General features: G+C 52.1%; 7 protein-coding genes and 1 long non-coding RNA gene across 10 annotated transcripts; all 8 read right to left on the reverse strand.

Moving 5' to 3' along the window:
* Window positions 1-1230: 1230 nt before the first annotated feature.
* LOC112348305 lies at window positions 1231-1736 on the reverse strand. Its single transcript, XM_024680569.1, has 3 exons — window positions 1675-1736; window positions 1464-1622; window positions 1231-1417 (listed from the first exon to the last, which is right to left on the reverse strand). Exons 1-3 carry the CDS (start codon window positions 1678-1680, stop codon window positions 1232-1234), a joined length of 351 nt encoding a protein of 116 aa, XP_024536337.1. The 5' UTR covers window positions 1681-1736; the 3' UTR covers window position 1231.
* Window positions 1737-1921: 185 nt separating this feature from the next.
* Window positions 1922-2247, reverse strand: LOC112348306. The gene is made up of 2 exons (XR_002993001.1): window positions 2136-2247; window positions 1922-2076 (listed from the first exon to the last, which is right to left on the reverse strand). It is a non-coding gene; the product is annotated as an uncharacterized LOC112348306 (long non-coding RNA).
* Window positions 2248-3926: 1679 nt separating this feature from the next.
* On the reverse strand, window positions 3927-5346 carry LOC9645492 (ribosome-binding factor PSRP1, chloroplastic). The gene is made up of 5 exons (XM_002975772.2): window positions 5084-5346; window positions 4879-5022; window positions 4593-4823; window positions 4425-4533; window positions 3927-4370 (listed from the first exon to the last, which is right to left on the reverse strand). Exons 1-5 carry the CDS (start codon window positions 5324-5326, stop codon window positions 4267-4269), a joined length of 831 nt encoding a protein of 276 aa, XP_002975818.2. The 5' UTR covers window positions 5327-5346; the 3' UTR covers window positions 3927-4266.
* Window positions 5337-7256, reverse strand: LOC9645493 (splicing factor 3B subunit 2). Of its 2 annotated transcripts, none has more exons than XM_024680567.1 (2): window positions 5503-7256; window positions 5337-5438 (listed from the first exon to the last, which is right to left on the reverse strand). In XM_024680567.1, exon 1 carries the CDS (start codon window positions 7229-7231, stop codon window positions 5567-5569), a length of 1665 nt encoding a protein of 554 aa, XP_024536335.1. In that variant the 5' UTR covers window positions 7232-7256; the 3' UTR covers window positions 5337-5438; window positions 5503-5566. The 2 variants fall into 2 exon arrangements, with proteins under 2 accessions (XP_024536335.1, XP_024536336.1); XM_024680568.1 differs by having other exon boundaries at window positions 5415-7043; window positions 7087-7201.
* Window positions 7257-7991: 735 nt separating this feature from the next.
* Window positions 7992-9051, reverse strand: LOC112348301. Of its 2 annotated transcripts, none has more exons than XM_024680563.1 (4): window positions 8970-9051; window positions 8614-8908; window positions 8427-8547; window positions 7992-8309 (listed from the first exon to the last, which is right to left on the reverse strand). In XM_024680563.1, coding segments are annotated over exons 1-4 (711 nt in total). In that variant the 5' UTR covers window positions 8972-9051; the 3' UTR covers window positions 7992-8016. The 2 variants fall into 2 exon arrangements, with proteins under 2 accessions (XP_024536331.1, XP_024536330.1); XM_024680562.1 differs by having other exon boundaries at window positions 8403-8547.
* Window positions 9052-9141: 90 nt separating this feature from the next.
* On the reverse strand, window positions 9142-13891 carry LOC9645494 (leucine-rich repeat receptor protein kinase EMS1). The gene is made up of 2 exons (XM_024680576.1): window positions 13529-13891; window positions 9142-13458 (listed from the first exon to the last, which is right to left on the reverse strand). Exon 2 carries the CDS (start codon window positions 13360-13362, stop codon window positions 9259-9261), a length of 4104 nt encoding a protein of 1367 aa, XP_024536344.1. The 5' UTR covers window positions 13363-13458; window positions 13529-13891; the 3' UTR covers window positions 9142-9258.
* An 846-nt stretch (window positions 13892-14737) lies between these two features.
* On the reverse strand, window positions 14738-18347 carry LOC9645496 (threonine--tRNA ligase, chloroplastic/mitochondrial 2). The gene is made up of 10 exons (XM_024680600.1): window positions 18234-18347; window positions 18003-18183; window positions 17785-17934; window positions 17592-17739; window positions 17285-17538; window positions 16853-17230; window positions 16494-16802; window positions 16247-16447; window positions 15308-16184; window positions 14738-15232 (listed from the first exon to the last, which is right to left on the reverse strand). Exons 1-9 carry the CDS (start codon window positions 18317-18319, stop codon window positions 15924-15926), a joined length of 1968 nt encoding a protein of 655 aa, XP_024536368.1. The 5' UTR covers window positions 18320-18347; the 3' UTR covers window positions 14738-15232; window positions 15308-15923.
* On the reverse strand, window positions 15329-15868 carry LOC9645495. Its single transcript, XM_024680520.1, has one exon. It carries the CDS (start codon window positions 15866-15868, stop codon window positions 15329-15331), a length of 540 nt encoding a protein of 179 aa, XP_024536288.1.
* Window positions 18348-18589: the final 242 nt, after the last annotated feature.

Here is an 18589-nt window from a genome sequence, read left to right on the forward strand (position 1 = left end):
TATAGAATAGTGGTATAAGTTGTCGAACCATTCACCTCCTTGTTTGTAAATAGTATAATCCTGATTCCTGTCTACTTCACCGTAGAAGCTTGAACTTCCGTCAGATAGTGGAATCTTAAAAAATATGCCTGCTTGGGCAACAGCGTCAAGTGATCTGAATTGGGAGAATCTAAGATGCCATGGAATGCATTCTAGCATTCCATGGCAAAGAGGAGGATTCTAGCACACATTACAGGGATATGTACATTCCCCTAGATTCATCTCTCTATATTATAATTTAATAAAGCAAGTTTATGGGCGTAGGCTTCCACGGCCGCCGTCCACGAGACCACGTATCTCACCAAGGAAGATCGCCGCAGCGGCATCCAGATCGCCCGGGGGCACGTGGGCGATGGCGATGGCACTGGTAGATTCAATTGGTCTCTCCGGCATTTACTCCATGATCACGAGCCATCGCGAGCGCCCAAACGAGCGCATTCCAAGAGGATAGCGTGAGCTCCGGCATCGATTCTAGCAACTCGCGAACGCGATCCAGGCGACACAAGTGCAGATCGGCGACGAGCATCGCAGAGCACACCGGCGCCAATTTAAATGCTTCTTTCCCGTTATGAATATCCCCTCGTTTGGCATTTGCAGAGATGATCAAAGTCGTAGAGAAAACGTCTCTCACGGAAATCTCTTCCAGCATACGAGAAGTTCCATCGCTAAAACCAACGATTTCGTGTGCCTCTAGAGGATTTTTCCAGGAGACCATATCCCCTCCGGCATAGAGTCAAAAGCACGCTTGTTACTTTCTAGATCACCACTTTTGCCATAAGCTGCAAGCACAGAGTTCCAGGTTACTAGATCTCTGCAGGGCACCAGATTATACATTATTATGTCATTTTTTCAGGCAAGGGAATTCCAAGAGACGATGTCTGAAGCAAGAAGCCCATCAAACAATGCTTTCTCTTTGGCCAAATGCCCGGTTTCGGCATATCCAGTGATTAATGCATTCCAGGCTACGGTATTTGCCACGGGCATGCGGCTTGACAATGCCGATCATGTGTACATGTACATTAAGATGTTCAAGTTACATTTTACTAATCTAGTCTTTTATTTTACAAAAACTACCAAAGAATACTTGGAGTTTGTCTCGTTGCTTACTTTTTCAAAATTTTAGTTGATTAATACAAGACTGAACTTTCCCATAACAGGCTTTATATAAGAAAAAAATTTGTTCATTATATACTTAATGTTTCTTCTCCCAGTTCAGAGTGTCTCGTCTCTTATAATAACAAATCCACCCATTACCAACCTTTCGACCGAAATAAACTTCAAACAACTTCAAACCAGGTTCCAACATCGTCCCCAAGATTTCATCTTTTAGCCGTGGATAAAACATCAAAGCTAGCAGTTCCTCCTCCTTCTTATCTTCCTGTAAAATTCATGTTAGTTTTATGTTACCGGTAAGGAAATTCAACCTCCTCCTCCGTGCCCCATTCCGCTGGGGGATCCCATTCTTTGAGTGGCTCCATGACAAAAGGGATGTAACAACCAATAATCGTCACATCCCCTGTGCATAGCTCAAAAGGCAGGTCATCTTTCGGGTTTGAGGTCCGTTTGCTTTGCTTAAGCTCCTCCTGTTAAAAATGTTTTTAAAAAATTAGAGTATTTTAGTGAATCAAAATATACCTTCATAGTCTTCTCCTCTTCTTGTAACCAGAGTTTTGCTTTGGTTAAGCTTTGGAAAATATCTTCTTTCGGGTAGCGCTCTCTCCAAATTGTCTCAAAACGTCGTAGAAAATCCCAAGGAGGTTCTTTTTGTGTCCAAGGGGGTGGTACTAGAGCATGCGAACAGACCAACTCCCCTATTAGTGATCTCGATCTCACTAAGGCGTCACCCACATAATTTCTCTCACTCACAGCTCCCTATAATAAAGGCAAGAGAGATAATTCATCCATGACTAGTACCATGACTCACCAGCAGGTGGGGAAACTCAACAAAGACCTTAGTAGGTCCACCATTAGCAGTTCTACCGTTTGTGAAGCAGACTGTGATTTGCAGTAGCTTATAACTCCCTTTGACTCTTCGTCCTACAGTTAGCTTGCATTGTGTGAAAAATAAACAAAAAAACTAAAGAAAAGCTACTTACGCTGTTCCAGCTGGAGACGATGAAGCGCGCTGGCATCGATCCTCCGAATGGACAAATGCTCACCAGCCGAGTCCTGACGCTCACAAGCCCAATATGAGAGAGGAAGTTGTCGAGAGATTGATGATGCTTCAGGTGTGGCCAGAATCTTGGGTGTGTATTTCCTGAAAGAATGCCATTCAGCTTCATTTGAATGCTGGAATGAATCATACCAGGTTGCTTGCACGCCTTGGAACCCTGCTCCAGGAGGCTTCTGCTTGCTACTGTAGAAACAACAAAGCTTCTCTTGTCTTTCAACCTGTGACAGATAGATTTTCAGTAGGAAGATAGAGTATACTGAGACATACCCATGCTTTTATAAACATAACCATGTTGGCAATCCTAGATTTTAACACACGCCAAAGTTGCTCACTCCATATTGTTGTTCCTTCTTTTTTCCGGAAAAGGAGTTTTCCGGCTTGTGACACAATCAGTGTCAAGGAACTCTTCGTAAGAGCTTCCTCTCGTTCGCTTGGATCCACGACCTACAAAACACATGGAAATATATCACAGTCGGATGCAGCAAAAGAAAGAAAGGTCGAATAGCTTACTACTGGCCCTCCATCAGCAAAGAATCCAAAGGTAATGGCAACTGGGATATCATGTATAACCTGGAAATGTTAAATCCAGATTATGTCTAGAAAGTTTATTGCTGACTCACCGTTTCAGTAAGAGGCTGATCTCCCAAGGAGACGAGGGCAGCTATAGCAGCAAGTAAAGAAACATCAATGACACTTCTGCAATACAAAAATAAAAACCAAAAAGACATGAGGATGAAGATTATGGATCTAGAGAACACATACCCTTCGTAGTCATGGATCTGGATGTGAATTTCCAGTCCCTTAGCGTGCGTCGAGAAATATAATTCGATGATGCTTTTCACGTCGTTGACAAGTTGATGTGCCTGTCGAAATTCTGGAAGACGACATCTAGATTCAATCTCAACTTGAACGGTGAACTGTATGTGAGTCCTCACGCTCGCCCACACTCGACTGCCTCCTTTCCTGGCAAAGAGAGTGCCCCTTGTCCTACGCACATACCACTATATCATCCAGGAAAGAACCCAATTTTTACAGTAAGCCTAACCTTGGATAAATGAACAGCTCTCGTTCTTCAAACGAAGCCCTACCGTCACTCCGCACCCAAGCTCTCGTCCAATCGACATTCGTGCTGCAGAAAAGAAGAGAAATTGGAATTGGAATTCTAAGAGATCAATCCATTACTTCACATCAGCGATCACTGCGTCGGTATCAATCGTCGGCTTGGCATCGATCGTCGCGCCAGGATCAAAAGCAATCCATGGCCCAGCCAGCCTGAATTTATCGGTAAAATGCTCGATCAAGGCAACTATATGATAAGAAGAACCCTAGTCCTTAAACCCTCGCGATTTAAATTGACTTGTTTACGTGGCAAGAAAATATTCTGGGTATCAGAATATTCCCGGGGCAAGAGATTGAGTCTCAAGAACGCGTCTCGGCACCGACAGAGAATCCAGGCGAGGAAGCGTTGACACGAATTGGGAATAAGGTGGACCTCCCGCCTATCGTGCCCTTCAAAGCGACAAGCTGCTCATCCGCCATAGCTCCTTGACGCATTTCCACCTGAAACGCCATCGCGATGGAGATCGTGGAGAACAACACGTCTCTTGCGGGCAAGACGAGCGATTGCGGTAGCTTCGGATCTTGAAGAACAGGTTCGTCGTCTAAAACGTGGTTCTTTTGAGATTCCAGTTCCAAGTCTCCACATGCCATCAGATCAAGCAACATTGTGGCTTGCACAACTTCAGAGTTCTAGCTATAACATCCAAGCATGGAGTTTCAAGAAACTCACGAAGAGCATAGAACAGTTTTTCCGCCTTGACATATACCCAGTGTGGGCATATGCACTTGTTCCAAACTACGGCAGTAGCTCGAGCGAGATGAACCAGCAAGATTTTCCACAAGAAAACGTAATGGCGATCGTGCCTCCCCATTTGCTGTACACGTCCATGAGGAGACTCGCGCGTGGAACTCCCGGAGGCTGGAGAGCCGCGTCGAGGCCTTGATCCGGGCCGCCAGTCGAGAATCCCTGTTTTTCCAAAACTCTGGAGCCTCCTCTACGCATCCTTGTTGTCTTCCTCGCCCTCTTCCACCTCGCCTTCCCTGGGGATGATGATTCCATAGCCGCCTTCTTTCCTCTTGTAGAGGATGTTCACCTCGCCTGGAAGTGGAAGATGGGAATAAGAAATCGTGACGATAGATCTCGCGAGCTTACCACTCTCGGCATTCCTGAACGCGTAGAAATCATGGCCAACGTTTGCCATGTGGTCCATTGCGTCGTTGATCTTGAGGGGTGGCATGTCAAAGATCTTGGTTCTCACAATCTAGCAAAACCAAAAGAATGATCATCGAGAGAGCAGTGGATCATCGATCGCTCACTCACCTCGTCTGGAAAGTCAGGCTCCTCCACAGCCGGGGTTGGAGGAGCGCTAGACGATTCCCTGGAGAGGATCTCCCCGACGTGAGATGGCAAGCGCCGGCCATGTCCGTCCCTCTCTTTGATCTTGCGGAGTTTCCTGGCCACCACGTCCGACACCCGGTCGATGGCCGAGTACATGCTATCGGTCGCTTCCTCGGCTCGCACGACACCGTGCTTCTTCGTAAACATGGTCACCTGTTGGATCGAATCCATCACGACCACGATTGATCCAAAGACAAGAAAGAACTACCTCGCATTTCTGGAGCTTTTGTCCCCTGCCACTCTCGCCGCCGCGCACGGACAAGCGAACGTCCACCTCCATCACCAGATACGCGTGATTGTGCACGGCCTTGCCGACTTTGTCCTCCACATAAGCTTTGAGCGCCTCCGTGAGCTGTGCCCATCATCGCCAAAAGATTTGTAGCAAAGCGATCGTGCGAGCACTCGTCACTCACCTCCAAATGCTTGCCCTGGATGACGAGCCGAATGGACGCCAGGCTTCCCGCCCAGGCCATGCTGATCCTACTCGTGCTCGTTTCGAAGATCAGCCGCGCCGGCGACGCGATGATCGTCCTCGAGGAAGAATGCGGCACGAAGCTGCTGCCCAGAACCAGCGGCGAGCGCGCGGTGACGCCATAGCTCGGCATGGGCGACGTAAACACCCGCGGAGCTCCACTAGCAGTAGCCATGCCCGCCATGACAACGATGTATGGATAGACTGTAGAAAGAATAATATAAAACACTTTGTAAGAAACAAACACGCGTCTACATACTTTAGAGCTTCACTGGAGAAGAAATCACGAAACAATCCTAGATCATAGAAAAACCAAAACGTCAGAAGCGATACAACACAAATCCTAGAGCTCATCACCACCTTTTATCTTCGCTCTCCAAGGTTCTCGAGAAGAACCACCGCTTTGCTTTGTTCTTGGCCGCGGCTAGAACTTGAACTTTTGCTTCTTGCTGCCCGATGCCTGCTGCTTCTCCTTGCGCTTCCGGCTCTTCTCCCTCACATGATCCGCCACCATGTCGCTAAAGTCCTCGGTCTGCGGCTGGTTCGCGGTCCGCGCCTCCTCGTACTTGTCCCGGATGTCCTTCTCCTCCACACCGCGCTCCAGCTCCTCGGGACGCAGCGTCACCTCCACCCGGCTGTTGGCACCGCCACGCCGCCCCACCGCCACCGCATTGCCAGCCTTGGAACTGGAAGCTGCCACCGCCGCCTTGGAGCCAGCATCCGGGACGATGTATCGGTGGTCCGGCGCCAGGAGAGCATCCGAGGCAATCGTCACGCCCTCCTGCTGGACAACCTGGTAGAGTTGCTGCTGCTGCTGCTGGGACGCCACCGCGGCTGATACCGCCGCCGCCGCAGCCACCGCCGCCGACCGGCTGCTCGTCTTCCTCAGCTCCAGCTCGCTCACCACCGACGCCGAGCCGCTGTCGATCGTCAGCTGCTCCTGCTCCTCGCTTCCAGCCTCGCTCGGCTCAATCAGCTGCGCTGCGTCCTCCACTTCCTCCTGTTGCTCCTCCTCCTCCTCCTCCTCCTCCTCTTCTTCCTCTTCCTCCTCGTCCAGATCCCCCCAGCGCCGCCGGTCCAGTCCCAAGTTCTCGTTCACGTAGATGGGCTGCGCGTCGCGAGCTCCCGGGATCTGGAGGCCCGGGTAGCAGGGAGGGGGGCCATACGTCTGCATGTTGTAGATCCACGGCATGAAGTCGCCGGGACCGATTCCCAGCGCGTTGCGCAGCTCGGTGCTCAGAGTTCCCGGCTTGAACCGCCGCCGCTTCTCTGTCACGTCGTCCTCCTCCTTCCCCCAGTAGTACATGTCGCCGAATCCCGACAGCCGCGGCTTGGTCTGGTACTTGAAGAAGGCGTTGTACATCACTTGGTAGTCGAGGTTGAGCTTGCCAACTTTGCCTTTCATCTTGGAGCTCTGCTTCTGCTTGAGGCTCTTGCTCGCCTCCTTCTCCCGCAGCTCCTCGCGCATCTTGCCGATGCCCGTGGCCGCGATGTAGTCCGGGAGATTGTAGCTCGACCGCTCCTTGCCCAGCTTCCTCGAGAGGTAGCGGCCCTTCTCGGACCAGTGGCGCGGCACCGGCACCGTGTTCCTGTACGACTTGAGATAGATGAGGAGCTCCGGGTCGGGGGCGCTCGCGTCCCACACCTCCACCACCGACGGGTTCCTGCACTTGCTCTTGAGCTCCGCGACCCTGGTCTGGATCTTCTTCTTGCGCTCTCTCTTGGGCAGCTTCTTGTTGGGATCCACCAGGCTGCCAGCCCCCGTTCCTCCTCCCATATCCCCGCCATCGTCAATCTCCTCCTCCAAATCCCGGCGGAGGAGGGCGTGGGCGTCCTTCCTCACCTTTCCCTCATCTTGCTCGTCCTTTGGCTGCGATTCATCCTTTTTGGCCTCGGAAAACCTGGCAAACACATTGACAAACTGAATGGCCAAGACATCATCACCTCCAATCTCCTCCGGGACGTATTCAATCTCCACACCCTCCTCCTTCTTTACCGGCGGCAGTGGCGGCAGTGGCGGCAGCGGCGCCATAGCGTCGGCCCCCTTGGCAGTCTTGCCATTGCGCTGCTTCCTCTTCGCCCTCGCCATCACAAGCCCTAGAATTTCCACGAACCCTAAAGCTACACAAACCCTAAAGCTAACCCCGCCCCCTTTATATAATAATCTAAAGGGGCCCCGTTAAAAAGGGTAACTATGGAGATGGTTTCTGGCAGAAAAAAAATTCTTGGCTTGTATGATCATGGTGGAAAATCACATGAGCTGCGGCGGATACCACAGCGCCGATCTTGGCAGTCGCTCCTGCGGGTAGTATCCCAAGTGCCGGATCTGGGCCTCCTGCCATCGCTTCATCTTGTCCTGGTCGATGAGATACTCGAGGTTGCTCTGGATGCTCTCCAGCGCCGCCTCCACTCGCTCCTCCTCCTCGCTCCGGCTGCTCGACAGCTTCACCTCCGCCCAAAGCCTTCGCGCTTTTCTTCTCGGCTCGTCGTCCGAGCACGCGCAGGGTGATGGACTTCTGCTGATCTCCACCGACACCACGGAGCCACCACCGCCACCTCTCGGGCTGTGTCCTCTGGATCGAGAGCCGCCTCGAGAGCACGGTCGAGAGCAGGGGCTCCTCCCTCTCGATCCGCTCGGGCTGATGCCACTCGAGCCCCGGCTCAAGCACGAGGTGACGAAATTCGAGCACTTGGAAAGCTTGCCGGCTGGCGTCGTCTCTCTGGAGAAGCACACACGGATGATTAGTCGAGCAGAGAAACGAGGAAAGCAAAGCAAAGCTTACATCTGGATTGAAGAGGTGAAGCTCCGATCTTTGCAAAGCTCCTGGAACTAACTTAACACCCGTTACTGTGCGAAAACTCTCGAGGACTGGCTTACTGGCCTGTTCTACAGGGACGACAACGCCGACGACGACAACGACGCGACGAACTCTTCTGCTGGCTGTGATGATCCTTCTTCCAGCTCAAAATTACCTGAGGCCCATTCCCTTCAATGTCCAGTGTGATCCCCGGCCGAGAGTCCGCGTAGTCGACCAGCCTTTCCACCTCCCGCTCCAGGCGGTCCAGCTCGGCCGCGGTTTCTCTCGTCTCCAGCTCCCGCTGGATCTTGCGTGCCAGCCTCATGATGCACTCGGCTCCGCCTTGAGGCTTGTCTTCCAGGACGATATCTGCAACCAAGCTGCTCATTCAAGACTGAAAACATAGGAAAAACGAGCAAGGAAAAGAAATGGAGAGAAGAGCACACTCTTTGGCAGAATTACCAGATAGAGTGCCCAATATCCAACCTATTGTTGCCTTCCTCTGGAGCGTATCATTCTCCACCTCGAAAAACTTCCTCTCGCGCTCTTTCCTCCGCTGGACCCGTCGCACTTCATCCTCGAGTGCCAAAACACGCTGCAAAAGTTGCTGGAAAGGAGAGAAAGAAGAACATCACATCACCATCTCGACCAAGAAAAAACGATAAGAGCTTGCCTTTCTTCTGCCTTGTTCTTTCCGGAGGAGCCCATCCTTCTTCTCCACGTCGATGCTCAAACTTATGCTCCCACCATCGTCGTCTTTGCATCGGGACTCGTACTCACACGTGATCTTGTGCTTGCCATCGAGCTCCTTCTCCAAAAGCTTGAGCTTCTTCTCCTGGATCGCACTCTCGAGGCTCTTGAGGTGATCCAACAGGTCGTGATTCTCCCTCTCGTGCATCCGGATGATCTCCTGCTTCAGCCTGGCGATGTCAAGGTCCTCCCCACATCCCCCGCACTTTTTATTCTTCCTGGAATTCATTCCACGCCACGGTCACTCACACACCAAAGATCGATGGATCCCGCGCTTACATCTTCCAATCTCTCACCGCCGCATTTCCAGATCCACACTGCGCAGGCGCTGTCCAGAATCATCCACCATGCCGCTGCTGCGAGGGGGCATCTCCACCAGGAGCCCTAAAACTCAAGACCTTTCGTCCACGTGGCACATCAAGCGCCACGTATGCACAACATCCCGCCAGAATTCACAGTTTTAAAATTCAGATTCAAATTCAAATTTTTGTACTTTCAGAAGCTCAGCTATGGAGAACAATGAAGCTTTTCAGTAGTGTACATGAGAAGAGAAAGAAGATCACTAAACTCAAACCCCGACGCTTTGGAGTGGAGTTTGGGGCGGCGGCGCCACCCCCACCGATCCGGCCGAGCTGTTGGATTCGATGTCTTTGAGATACCTGGCGACTTGGAGCATGCTGGGCCTCTTCGCCGGATCCTCGGCCGTGCAAAGGCTCGCGACTTGCAACACCTGGAGCATCTCCACCTTCCAGGGCCCGTTGGAGATGTCCGGGTCCAACACCTCGGCTGCTTGCCCGAGCTTGATCATCTGCCTCACCCATCCGATGAGGTTGCCTCCCTCCACGTCCTTGAATTCGATCCCGGTTGGCTCCTTGCCGCTCAAGATCTCCAGCAGGATCACTCCATAGCTGTACACGTCCCCCCTGGTTGTGGATCTCCAGCTCTGGCCATACTCCGGAGGGATGTAGCCGAAAGTCCCCGCGATGTCCGTGCTGACGTGAGTTTCGTAAGCGCTGATGAGACGGGCGAGGCCGAAGTCGGCTATCCGAGGCTCAAACTCCGCGTCCAGGAGGATGTTGCTAGCTTTCATGTCCCTGTGGATGATGTGCGGTACCAGTCCGTGGTGGAGGAAGGCCAGGCCCCGAGCCGACCCCGTCGCGATCTTAAACCTCTTGGGCCAGTCGAGGACTTCGAGAGCGTCCGCTCGGTTTCGCAGCCACAAGTCGAGGCTCCCGTTCACCATGTAGTCGTAGACGAGCAGCTTCTCCTCGCCAAACGAGCAGTAGCCCAGTAGCGGGACCAGGTTCCGGTGCTTCACCTTGCCAAGCGTTTCCATCTCCGCCAGAAACTCCCGGTTGCCTTGGTTCCGCGCCTGGCCCAGCTTCTTCACCGCGACGCTCCTCCCGTCGGGAAGAACGGCCTTGTACACCGTCCCAAAGCCACCGTCTCCAATGATGTTGGCCTTACAGAAGCTGCCAGTTGCCTGTAAGATGTCGGCCAGCGTCAGCCTCAGCGGAAGAGGCCTCTCAAACATGGCGACGTTGATGCTCAGAGGCTCCTTCATCTTGCTCACGGACAGCATCGAAGGATCTATGGAGGAGCCGTTGCTCAGCTTGCCTTCGTCGGACATCTTCATGAAAGGCTCGTGCTTGACCGTCCGGCACCTCATCAGCGCAAAGACGAAGCTGAAAAATGCCACCACGCTGCCTATCACGATCCCGAGCAGAGCTGACGCCGACAAGCTGTTCGTTTCGTGCTTCCCTGACGGGCATTCGGAGCGAAAAATGCTGCCACAGAGAGCCTTGTTCGAGAGAAACGCCTGTGGAGTGAAGTTGCTGCATCGCTCTGGGACGGGACCAACCAGCCTGTTGTTGGACATGTTTAAGAAGCTCAGGTTGGAGAACTCGCAAAGCTTGTCGGGTATCTTTCCTGTTAGCTCGTTGTCGGAGACGTCTGCGTAGCTGAGCTGCATCAAGTTGGCAAGCTCCGTAGGAATAGCACCGCTGAAGCCATTGCCTTTGAGACTGAGGTACGAGAGACCAGATAAGTTACCGATGCTGCTTGGTATCGCTCCTCGAAATAAATTATGGCTGAGATCCAAAACCTGTACTTGGTGCCATGCAGCACTTTCAGTGAGAAGGCCACGGATGTCCCCGGTAAACCGATTGTTCTGGACGTAGAGCCCGACAAGGAACAACAGGCGTGCCATCGAGTCCGGCAGCTCACCACTGAGATTGTTGTTGCTCACGTCCAGATGAGATAGAAACGTCAAGTTCCCAATGGTGTCCGGCAATGTCCCGGATAGTGCGTTGCCAGTGACGTTGAGCTCCACCAGGCGACCGAGCTGGCCAAACTCGGAGGGAATGCTGCCAGTGAGGTGATTGTTTGCAAAGTTCAGTCCTTGAATCTTCTGGCAGTCGCCGAGTTGTGGAGGAATCGTTCCACTCAACTGATTCTCGGAAAGATCCAAGGTCGTCAGGTTGGTTAGCTTGGCAATCTCCTTGGGAATGCTGCCTGAAAGCCGGTTCCCCCGCAAGTGAACCTCAACCAGCACTGCGCAGTCACCGATTTGCGGAGGTATGGTACCCGTGAGCTCGTTCCACGACAAGTCGAGTATACCGTGGTGCTGGATGAAGCTCGAGTCCGGAATGGCAATCTGCTGGAAGTCGGAGCACATCTCTGGCGGTATGGTACCGGTGAGCTTGTTGTGGGACAGCACCAAGTAGTCGAGCAGCACGAGCCTGCCAACTTCTTTGGGAATAGACCCCGTCAGCGAGTTGCTCCCCAAGTTGAGGGTAGTCAACCTCTCGCAGTGACCAAGTTCCGCTGGAATGGAGCCGGACAAGCGGTTGTGCAAGAGCGAAAGGACCGTCAAGTTGGAAAGCTTTCCAAGCTCACGAGGGAGTGAGCCGTTGAGGAAGTTGTTGTCGAGGATCAAGTGCTGCAGACTGTGTAAGTTTCCGACCAGTGGTGAAAGCTGGCCCTCAAAGTTGTTGTTGCTTGCGTATATCTCCATCAGAATCGGCGACTGCCAGAGCTCGTCCGGGAGTGTCCCTGTGAAGTTGTTCCCACTCAAGTCGAGGATCATCAGCGGAAGCGCAAGCAGATCGGTCGGAAGTGGCCCGGAGAGATTGTTGGACGTGAGATCCAACTGCGTCAAGTTGGTGCACTTGGAAAATGTCCCCACGATGCTTCCGGAAAACATGTTCCTGTTGAGCGTCAGCTGACTCAAGGCCCGCGCGTCACAAAGCTCCTTTGGAATCTCCCCAGACAAGAGATTGGTGTCGACTCCCAGGTCTCGGAGAGAGCTGCAGTTGCCAAGCTCCGGAGGAAGACTTCCCGTGAAGCTGTTGGTAGAAAGCAGTATGGAGTCCACCCTTTTCCACCTCCCAATCCACGACGGTATCGGCCCCGAAAGCATGTTCCCCTCCACAGTGAAGGACACCAGCCTCTCCAAGTTGGCCAGCTCCTCGGGCAGCCGGCCTGACAGCAGATTGAAAGCAAGGTCGATGACTTGCAAGCTTCGACACCTTCCAAGAGCTCCTGGAATGCTCCCGTTGATCTGTGACACCGCCAGGCTCATCGAAATGAGGTTGCTCAGGTCTCCAAACGAGTCGGGGATAGGACCGCTGAGCAGGTTGTTGGAGAGATCAAACTTCTGGAGCTGGCTGCAGTTTCCAAGGCTCGCAGGTATAGACCCCGAGAGGCGGGTGTTGGCAACGTACAGAATCTTGAGGCTGCCGAGCTCTCCAAACTCCCACGGAAGACTCCCACTAAAACCGTTGATACCCAGGCTAAGCTCTTGCATGCTTCGCAGACGTCCAATCTCCCCAGGAATGGGACCCGACAGCGAATTGTTGGTGATGTCCAGGGTGACGAGGAGCTCGAGCTGCGTGAGCTGCGTCGGGAAAGGCCCGGAGAAGCCATTGTTGGAAAGGTCGAGGTTGACGAGCTGCGACAAGTTGCCCAAGTGCGGAGGAATTTGGCCGGTGAAAGCGTTGCTGCTGAGATCAAGATAGCTGAGGTTTCGGAGAGAGCCCAACGTCGATGGGACGCTTCCCGAGAGCCAGTTACTTCCGAGATCCAGCTTTTGGAGTCTGAGAAGCGATCCAATCTCGCCAGGAACAGTGCCACGGAGAGAGTTTCGACTGAGCACCAGCTCCTCGAGACGCTGGAGCTTGCCAAACTCGGCCGGAATGCTTCCCTCGATGAGATTGGAGCTCACGTCCAGCTGCTTCAAACTGCTCAGGCCAAAGATCTCGTCCGGCAGACTCCCCGAGAGAAGATTGCTGGCGAGAAAGAGAACTTCCAGCTTGCCCAACGATCCAATCTCGGCGGGGATACTCCCGGACAGAGCATTGCCACTCAAGTCAATGTGTTGCAAGCTGCTCAAGCTCCCGAGCGATGGTGAGAGAGGGCCCTGGAGACTGAGCTCCGGAAGCTCGAGAGAAGTGATCCGGCCCTGCCCATTGCAGTGGATCCCCGTGAAAGCGCACACATTGGAGGCGGACTTATCTGACCAGTCGGCGAGAGCATCCCAGCCGCCAGTGAGCGCTTGCTTAAAGGAGAGAAGGGCTTGGAGCTCCGCGGCTGTGGCATCGGCAGTGGGTGCGGCGTCGATCGCTTGATGCAACAGTAGCAGCAGCAGCAGCAGGAACAAGGGCAGGGCCATTTGCTTCTTCTTCCTCAACTGGATGGAGATCACTGCTCGATCAACCGAGCGCTAGCTAGAAATACTCTTGCGGTCCAGCTGCCACTCCCCGCTGGCCTGTGTGAGGAACGCAATGTAACCGATGATTTAGTCTATGATTCCAAGCAAGCGAAGAAAGCGAGCGTACCAGATAGATAATCAGCCCGTTGCCATGGCCGGCCCTATGATGCGATCGATCGCGAGTGGCGCAATGCCGTCACGGCTGTGGCACGCATTCTTGATCGAATCCCAAAATATTTCGGCCCCCGCGCAATCCCGGTAACCCCCTGGCGCTCCCTGCCCAGCGGCGCTCGCTCGATCGACTAGCGAAGATCCGATCGCGAGAGGAAGAGCTCTCACCCAGCGAGGAAGAGTATCTTCGATACGCCGTCACGAAGAAAGGATTGGCGGAGGCGATCGAGCGCCGAGGAGAGAGAATGTAGGTATAGGGAGGGATCCTCACAGAGAGGGCGCCATCGCCATGGCCATAGCCGCCTCCACTTCTCCTCGTTTGTTCATGTATGTTGTGCCCCGGCGACGTGGCGCCACGCAGCGCCGTTGGATGGGCATACACGGACAAAACGGAGATTTCGTGACGAGGAATATTCTCGCCATTCCGCCGATTAGAATCGATTAGAATGGGCCCGCTCAAATCCGCCAATGCGCTGCATTTGCCGGCATGATTAGTTCTTTACCTGCGAGTCAAATACACCTCCTGCGCCAGTGGGTATTTTACCGCGCTCTACGCAATACGCCCCAGAGTTAAATGGGAAAGCGACACGCGAATCTTTGGCGCTCGCGATGTGGATAGATCCGACGGCGGAGAGCGAAATGGCAGCGCCTGGTCCGGAGTTCGATGCCAGCCCACCCCCGAAACCTACTTTTCACCTTTTTTTTTCTTTCAAAATAATGGAGGGATTTTCCAAAAGGATCAAATTTCTTTCACTCAGAGCACTGCACTGCATCTTTCATGAGAGGGGTCAAAAAAAAGAGATGAAAGGGCTGCGCTCTGCCCACTCTGGAAGCACTGTCGTTTTCCCTGGAGCGCTGGTGAAAGAAAGTTTTAACTTTCACTCCTGTTTTATTACTGCCACCACCACCACCATAGCTACCTATAACCAAGAACCCTAGGCGGCATTACGGACCAAACAACAATGTAACACACTCCAATCCCAGGAACCCTAAACCAGCATCATTTCCTTGCGAGTGAATCAACCATGCAAAGTCGTACATATATATGATCTGGGATCAAATCTCTGGAGCGCCAGCTCTTCTGGGTGCTTTTATCCTAGACTAAGATTCTATAAAGAAATGGGAAAAGAGAGAGATGGGGACTCGCGACTATGATGCCTGCTACTGGAGCGCGAAGGACCTGAGAGCCCTGACTCTCGACTTCCAAAGCATTATAGAAGCGAGTAAACAAGCATTTTTCCTGGCTTGCATCCATTTTTCTTGTGACTCCCCCACCCCCACTGTGCGCCATCGCAGTCGCGACTCGCGAGACAAAGTGTTGTTTTAAGTGTAGATGTTCTCTGGATGCGCGACACACATATCTCTCCTGGAACAACACGCTCGGGATCTGGACCCCGAGATTAAGCAATTCATCAAAGGCAAATGCCCTGTACCACTATTCTCAAGGATTCGCTAGATCGTCCTGCTTGGTTTCGGAGCTACAAAACAAGTTGCCAAGCCGAGCGAGATCTCATACCTGAGTGTGTGTGTGTGTGTGTGTGCGCTGCAGAAAACAATATCTTACCACTCGAGAGCTAGCACCATCCTTTCTCTGGTGGAGAGAAGTTTTTAAAAGCACTTGAAAGCTGGTTTCATTGACTTGAGAAGCCAGGTTCAATCCCTGTAATTAAAGCCGGCGTGAGTGACCAAAACCAATTACCATCTTTCTTTCTAGTTCAGTCATTTTTTTACGTACCACTTACTGCATCATGTTGCATTATGTGCTGTCTGGATCGAGATCAAGGACAGATCTCCTCAATTCCGGGTCCATAATCACACCTTTGACAATGTAAACCACGAGCATTTCTCCAATCCTCAGGTCCCTGGCCACGCAACGCATCCCATTCACCACCAGGCCCCTATTCACGTCCACCCCCAAGCTCAGCTTGTAACCGGATATGGTCTCGACTTGGAGCTGCTCGCCCGGCCTCAAACTCGTGGAACTAATTCGGCTGGGAACCGAGCTGGAAGCCAGCAAGCGAGAGAGCAGCGCCTGCCTATTCCCGTCCCTGTTACTGTCCTCTCCTGAGGGCTTTACGAGCTTGTCCAGAATGGCCTCGCTCGGGACGAAGCTCGTGAATGCCAGATCCAAATCCTGTCCACCTAGCATGTCTACCATGGACTTTCCAATTGGTCCCAGCTGCTCACTACCACTATCAATACCCTGTCCTCCAGATCTGGCATAGAGCAGGACGCACAGCACGAGTAAACATACCAGCGTCAAAGCTCGAAGTTGCCTGTGACGATAACTTTCCATCCCTGCTGTCCAGTACCTGTGACGCTGTCCAGTAACTTATAACTTTGCTCTTGATTTAGAGAATTCCTCTGGTTGCCACGGCCGTTTCGATTCTGTCAATCACCTCGTCTACGCTGAGGGTGCCGAGTTCTCCCCCGTGTCTGGTGCGAACAGTCAAAGTCTGAGCTTCGACTTCCTTGGGACCAACCACAGCCATGAGCGGAATCTTCTGAACCTCGGCATTACGAATCAGCTTGGAGAGCCGCTCACCGCACGCAATCTCTGCTCGAATGTCCTTTTCTCTAAGCCTTGCCAGGACCTGCTTACAGTAAGGCAGCTGCAAGAGTGGACAGGCGTTTCTTTAGAATACTTGCTCCACAGAGAACAAACGCGACTTACCTCAGTGTCCGTGACTGGGAGAAGGCGAGCTTGAACAGGAGCGATCCATAATGGGAAGTCACCAGCGTAACTCTCTATAAGAATGCCGACAAACCTCTCAATGGATCCAAATATCGCCCTATGGATCATGATGGGCTGCTTTCTGGCCTGACTGGGATCCACGTATGTAAGATCGAAACGCTCGGGAAGGTTGAAATCCACCTGGAGGAGAATCAAACATAAGCTGCCAGAATCATGTAAGCGTTACCTGGATTGTCGAACATTGCCACTTGCGGCCAATAGCATCCTCAATCTTGAGATCAATTTTTGGACCGTAGAAAGCACCACCGCCTTCGTCAATTCCATACGTCCAACCTTTGTCACTTATAGCGTCTTTCAAAGCTTCCGTTGCTTTGTGCCAGATATCATCACTACCGACAGCCTTTTCCGGTTTTGTTGACAGGTTGATCTCATAGTTTTGAAAGCCAAACTGAGAAAGGATCTCCTCTGTCAGGTCCAAAACGCTCTTGATTTCACCTCTAATCTGTTCTGGAAGGCAAAATATATGTGCATCATCCTGAAACATTAACAGAAAAGATCAGAAGCTTCCAAATGTTAAGGACTTGCCTGTGTAAAGCCCCGGACTCGGAATAGTCCGTGAAGAGCACCGCTCAGCTCGTAGCGATACACCGTACCTAGCTCCGCAAACTTTATGGGAAGCTCCCTATACGACCTCACTCTGTCCTTGTAGATTTGGATGTGGAACGGACAGTTCATCGGCCGCAGCTGATAAAACTCCTCTTCGATCTTTATCTGCTCGAACATATTCTCCTTGTAAAAATCCAAATGCCCGCTTCTCTTCCACAACTCGGCCTTTGCAATGTGAGGTGTGTAGAGTAGCTCGTATCCTCGTCTCAAGTGGACTTTCTTCCAGTAGTCTTCGATCAAATGGCGAATCAAAGCTCCTTTAGGATGCCAGAAGACGAGACCGCCCCCGGCGTCCTCCTGTACCAAAAGTTGATGAGATGAAATGATATATCATCCAAGAAAAACCTCTACCTGGATTGAGAAAATCTCAAGGTCTTGGCCAAGTCGACGGTGATCACGTCTCTTCGCTTCCTCCTTTTGCGTTTGATACGCTTTGAGCTGCTCTTCCGTCTGCCAAGCAGTTCCATAAATCCGCTGAAGCATCTGTCTCTTGACATCACCTCTCCAGTAAGCTCCAGCGACGGACTCAAGCTCAATGGCTTTCCTGTTAAGCTGGCCGGTCCTTTCAACGTGTGGACCAGCACAAAGATCCCACCAGTCATTGCCTGAAAACTTTCGAAGGAAGTGAGGGAAGGAGCAAGCAAAGTATGTTCCTCACCAATGTGGTATATTGTAATGGGTTCTGTTTTGATATCCTCTAGTATTTCCAGCTTGTACTTTTCGTTGATAGACATAATTCGATCCTTGGCTTCTTCTCTCGATACTTCTTCTCGTCTCAGAGGTAAATTCCGGCCAATGATGCGATCCTAAAGACCAGTTTCAGTGGCTTACATTCTTGAGCAAACACTTACCATTTCCTTCTTTATCTTCTTCAAATCCTTGTCCGACAGTGGTTCTTTGAGGTCGAAGTCGTAGTAGAATCCTTTCTCAATCCACGGCCCAATTGTAACTTTAGCGTCTGGATAGAGTGTCTGGACCGCCATAGCCATCACGTGAGCACACTGCGAAGATTTAAACAAGGAAGACGAGCTCAAGACTTGAGAAATGTCCCGAAAAGATGTTACACTACCGTATGGCGCATCCGGAGCAACTCCTCGCATGACTCATTGGTTGGGAGAGGAATTTTGTGCGGTGATGGCGATGGCGGCGATATTTCCGTCTCGGATTCTGCCGCTACAGACGATGCAAAGGCCCGATGACGAGCGCCAGGCACTCGCTGCCGCACCAAAGTCTCAGAGACGCCGAGAAACCTACGGAGTCACGAGCAGATATGGGCGACCGAGCTCCCGCAAAGATTTACCTGCAAGTGGTGAGGCAAGATGCTCGCCGGACTGCGCCGAGCTGAAATGCGGCACACCACACGAGATGATTCGCAGCCGACGCCATTCCCCGCGCCTTAAGCCCTACAATTCACCCTTTTGTTTTTAGGGTTCTTGGACAACACCGTTGAAGAATATTCCAAGCCTAGGTATATACCCTTCCTTTAAAACCTCCTTGGGCATTTTGCTTGTCCATACGAGGGTTTCCAGAGGCTTTCGAGAGCGATCCGGGCCAGGAGAGGTGAGATTGGAGTTTCTTTCCGAAATATCGATCTCTTGGCGCTCATTTCATCGATTTATCCTCATAATCTCCACTTCCCCTAGATTTTGCAGCATC

This window comes from Selaginella moellendorffii, unplaced genomic scaffold (genome assembly GCF_000143415.4).
Source record: "Selaginella moellendorffii unplaced genomic scaffold, v1.0 SELMOscaffold_28, whole genome shotgun sequence".
Taxonomy (NCBI): Eukaryota; Viridiplantae; Streptophyta; class Lycopodiopsida; order Selaginellales; family Selaginellaceae; genus Selaginella; species Selaginella moellendorffii.

Bases quoted from the DNA above. Each gene is read 5' to 3' on its own strand.
- LOC112348305 (XM_024680569.1), bottom strand. The intron at 1,418-1,463 runs GTTGAATTTCCT...TGAATTTTACAG, and splicing joins AATGGGGCACGGAGGAGGAG to GAAGATAAGAAGGAGGAGGA.
- LOC9645492 (XM_002975772.2), bottom strand. From the start codon at position 5,326: ATGGCGGGCATGGCTACTGCTAGTGGAGCTCCGCGGGTGTTTACGTCG. The intron at 4,824-4,878 runs GTAGTTCTTTCT...TCGATCCAACAG, and splicing joins AAAAGCTCCAGAAATGCGAG to GTGACCATGTTTACGAAGAA. The intron at 4,371-4,424 runs GTAAGCTCGCGA...TTCCACTTCCAG, and splicing joins GTTCAGGAATGCCGAGAGTG to GCGAGGTGAACATCCTCTAC.
- LOC9645493 (XM_024680567.1), bottom strand. From the start codon at position 7,231: ATGGCGAGGGCGAAGAGGAAGCAGCGCAATGGCAAGACTGCCAAGGGG.
- LOC112348301 (XM_024680562.1), bottom strand. The intron at 8,548-8,613 runs GCAAGCTCTTAT...TCTCCTTTCCAG, and splicing joins AAGAACAAGGCAGAAGAAAG to CAACTTTTGCAGCGTGTTTT. The intron at 8,310-8,402 runs GTAATTCTGCCA...GCTTGGTTGCAG, and splicing joins GATATTGGGCACTCTATCTG to ATATCGTCCTGGAAGACAAG.
- LOC9645494 (XM_024680576.1), bottom strand. From the start codon at position 13,362: ATGGCCCTGCCCTTGTTCCTGCTGCTGCTGCTGCTACTGTTGCATCAA.
- LOC9645495 (XM_024680520.1), bottom strand. From the start codon at position 15,868: ATGGAAAGTTATCGTCACAGGCAACTTCGAGCTTTGACGCTGGTATGT.
- LOC9645496 (XM_024680600.1), bottom strand. From the start codon at position 18,319: ATGGCGTCGGCTGCGAATCATCTCGTGTGGTGTGCCGCATTTCAGCTC. The intron at 17,935-18,002 runs GTAGTGTAACAT...AAATCTTCGCAG, and splicing joins TGCTCCGGATGCGCCATACG to TGTGCTCACGTGATGGCTAT. The intron at 17,231-17,284 runs GTAGAGGTTTTT...CTTTTGGTACAG, and splicing joins TTGAGATTTTCTCAATCCAG to GAGGACGCCGGGGGCGGTCT.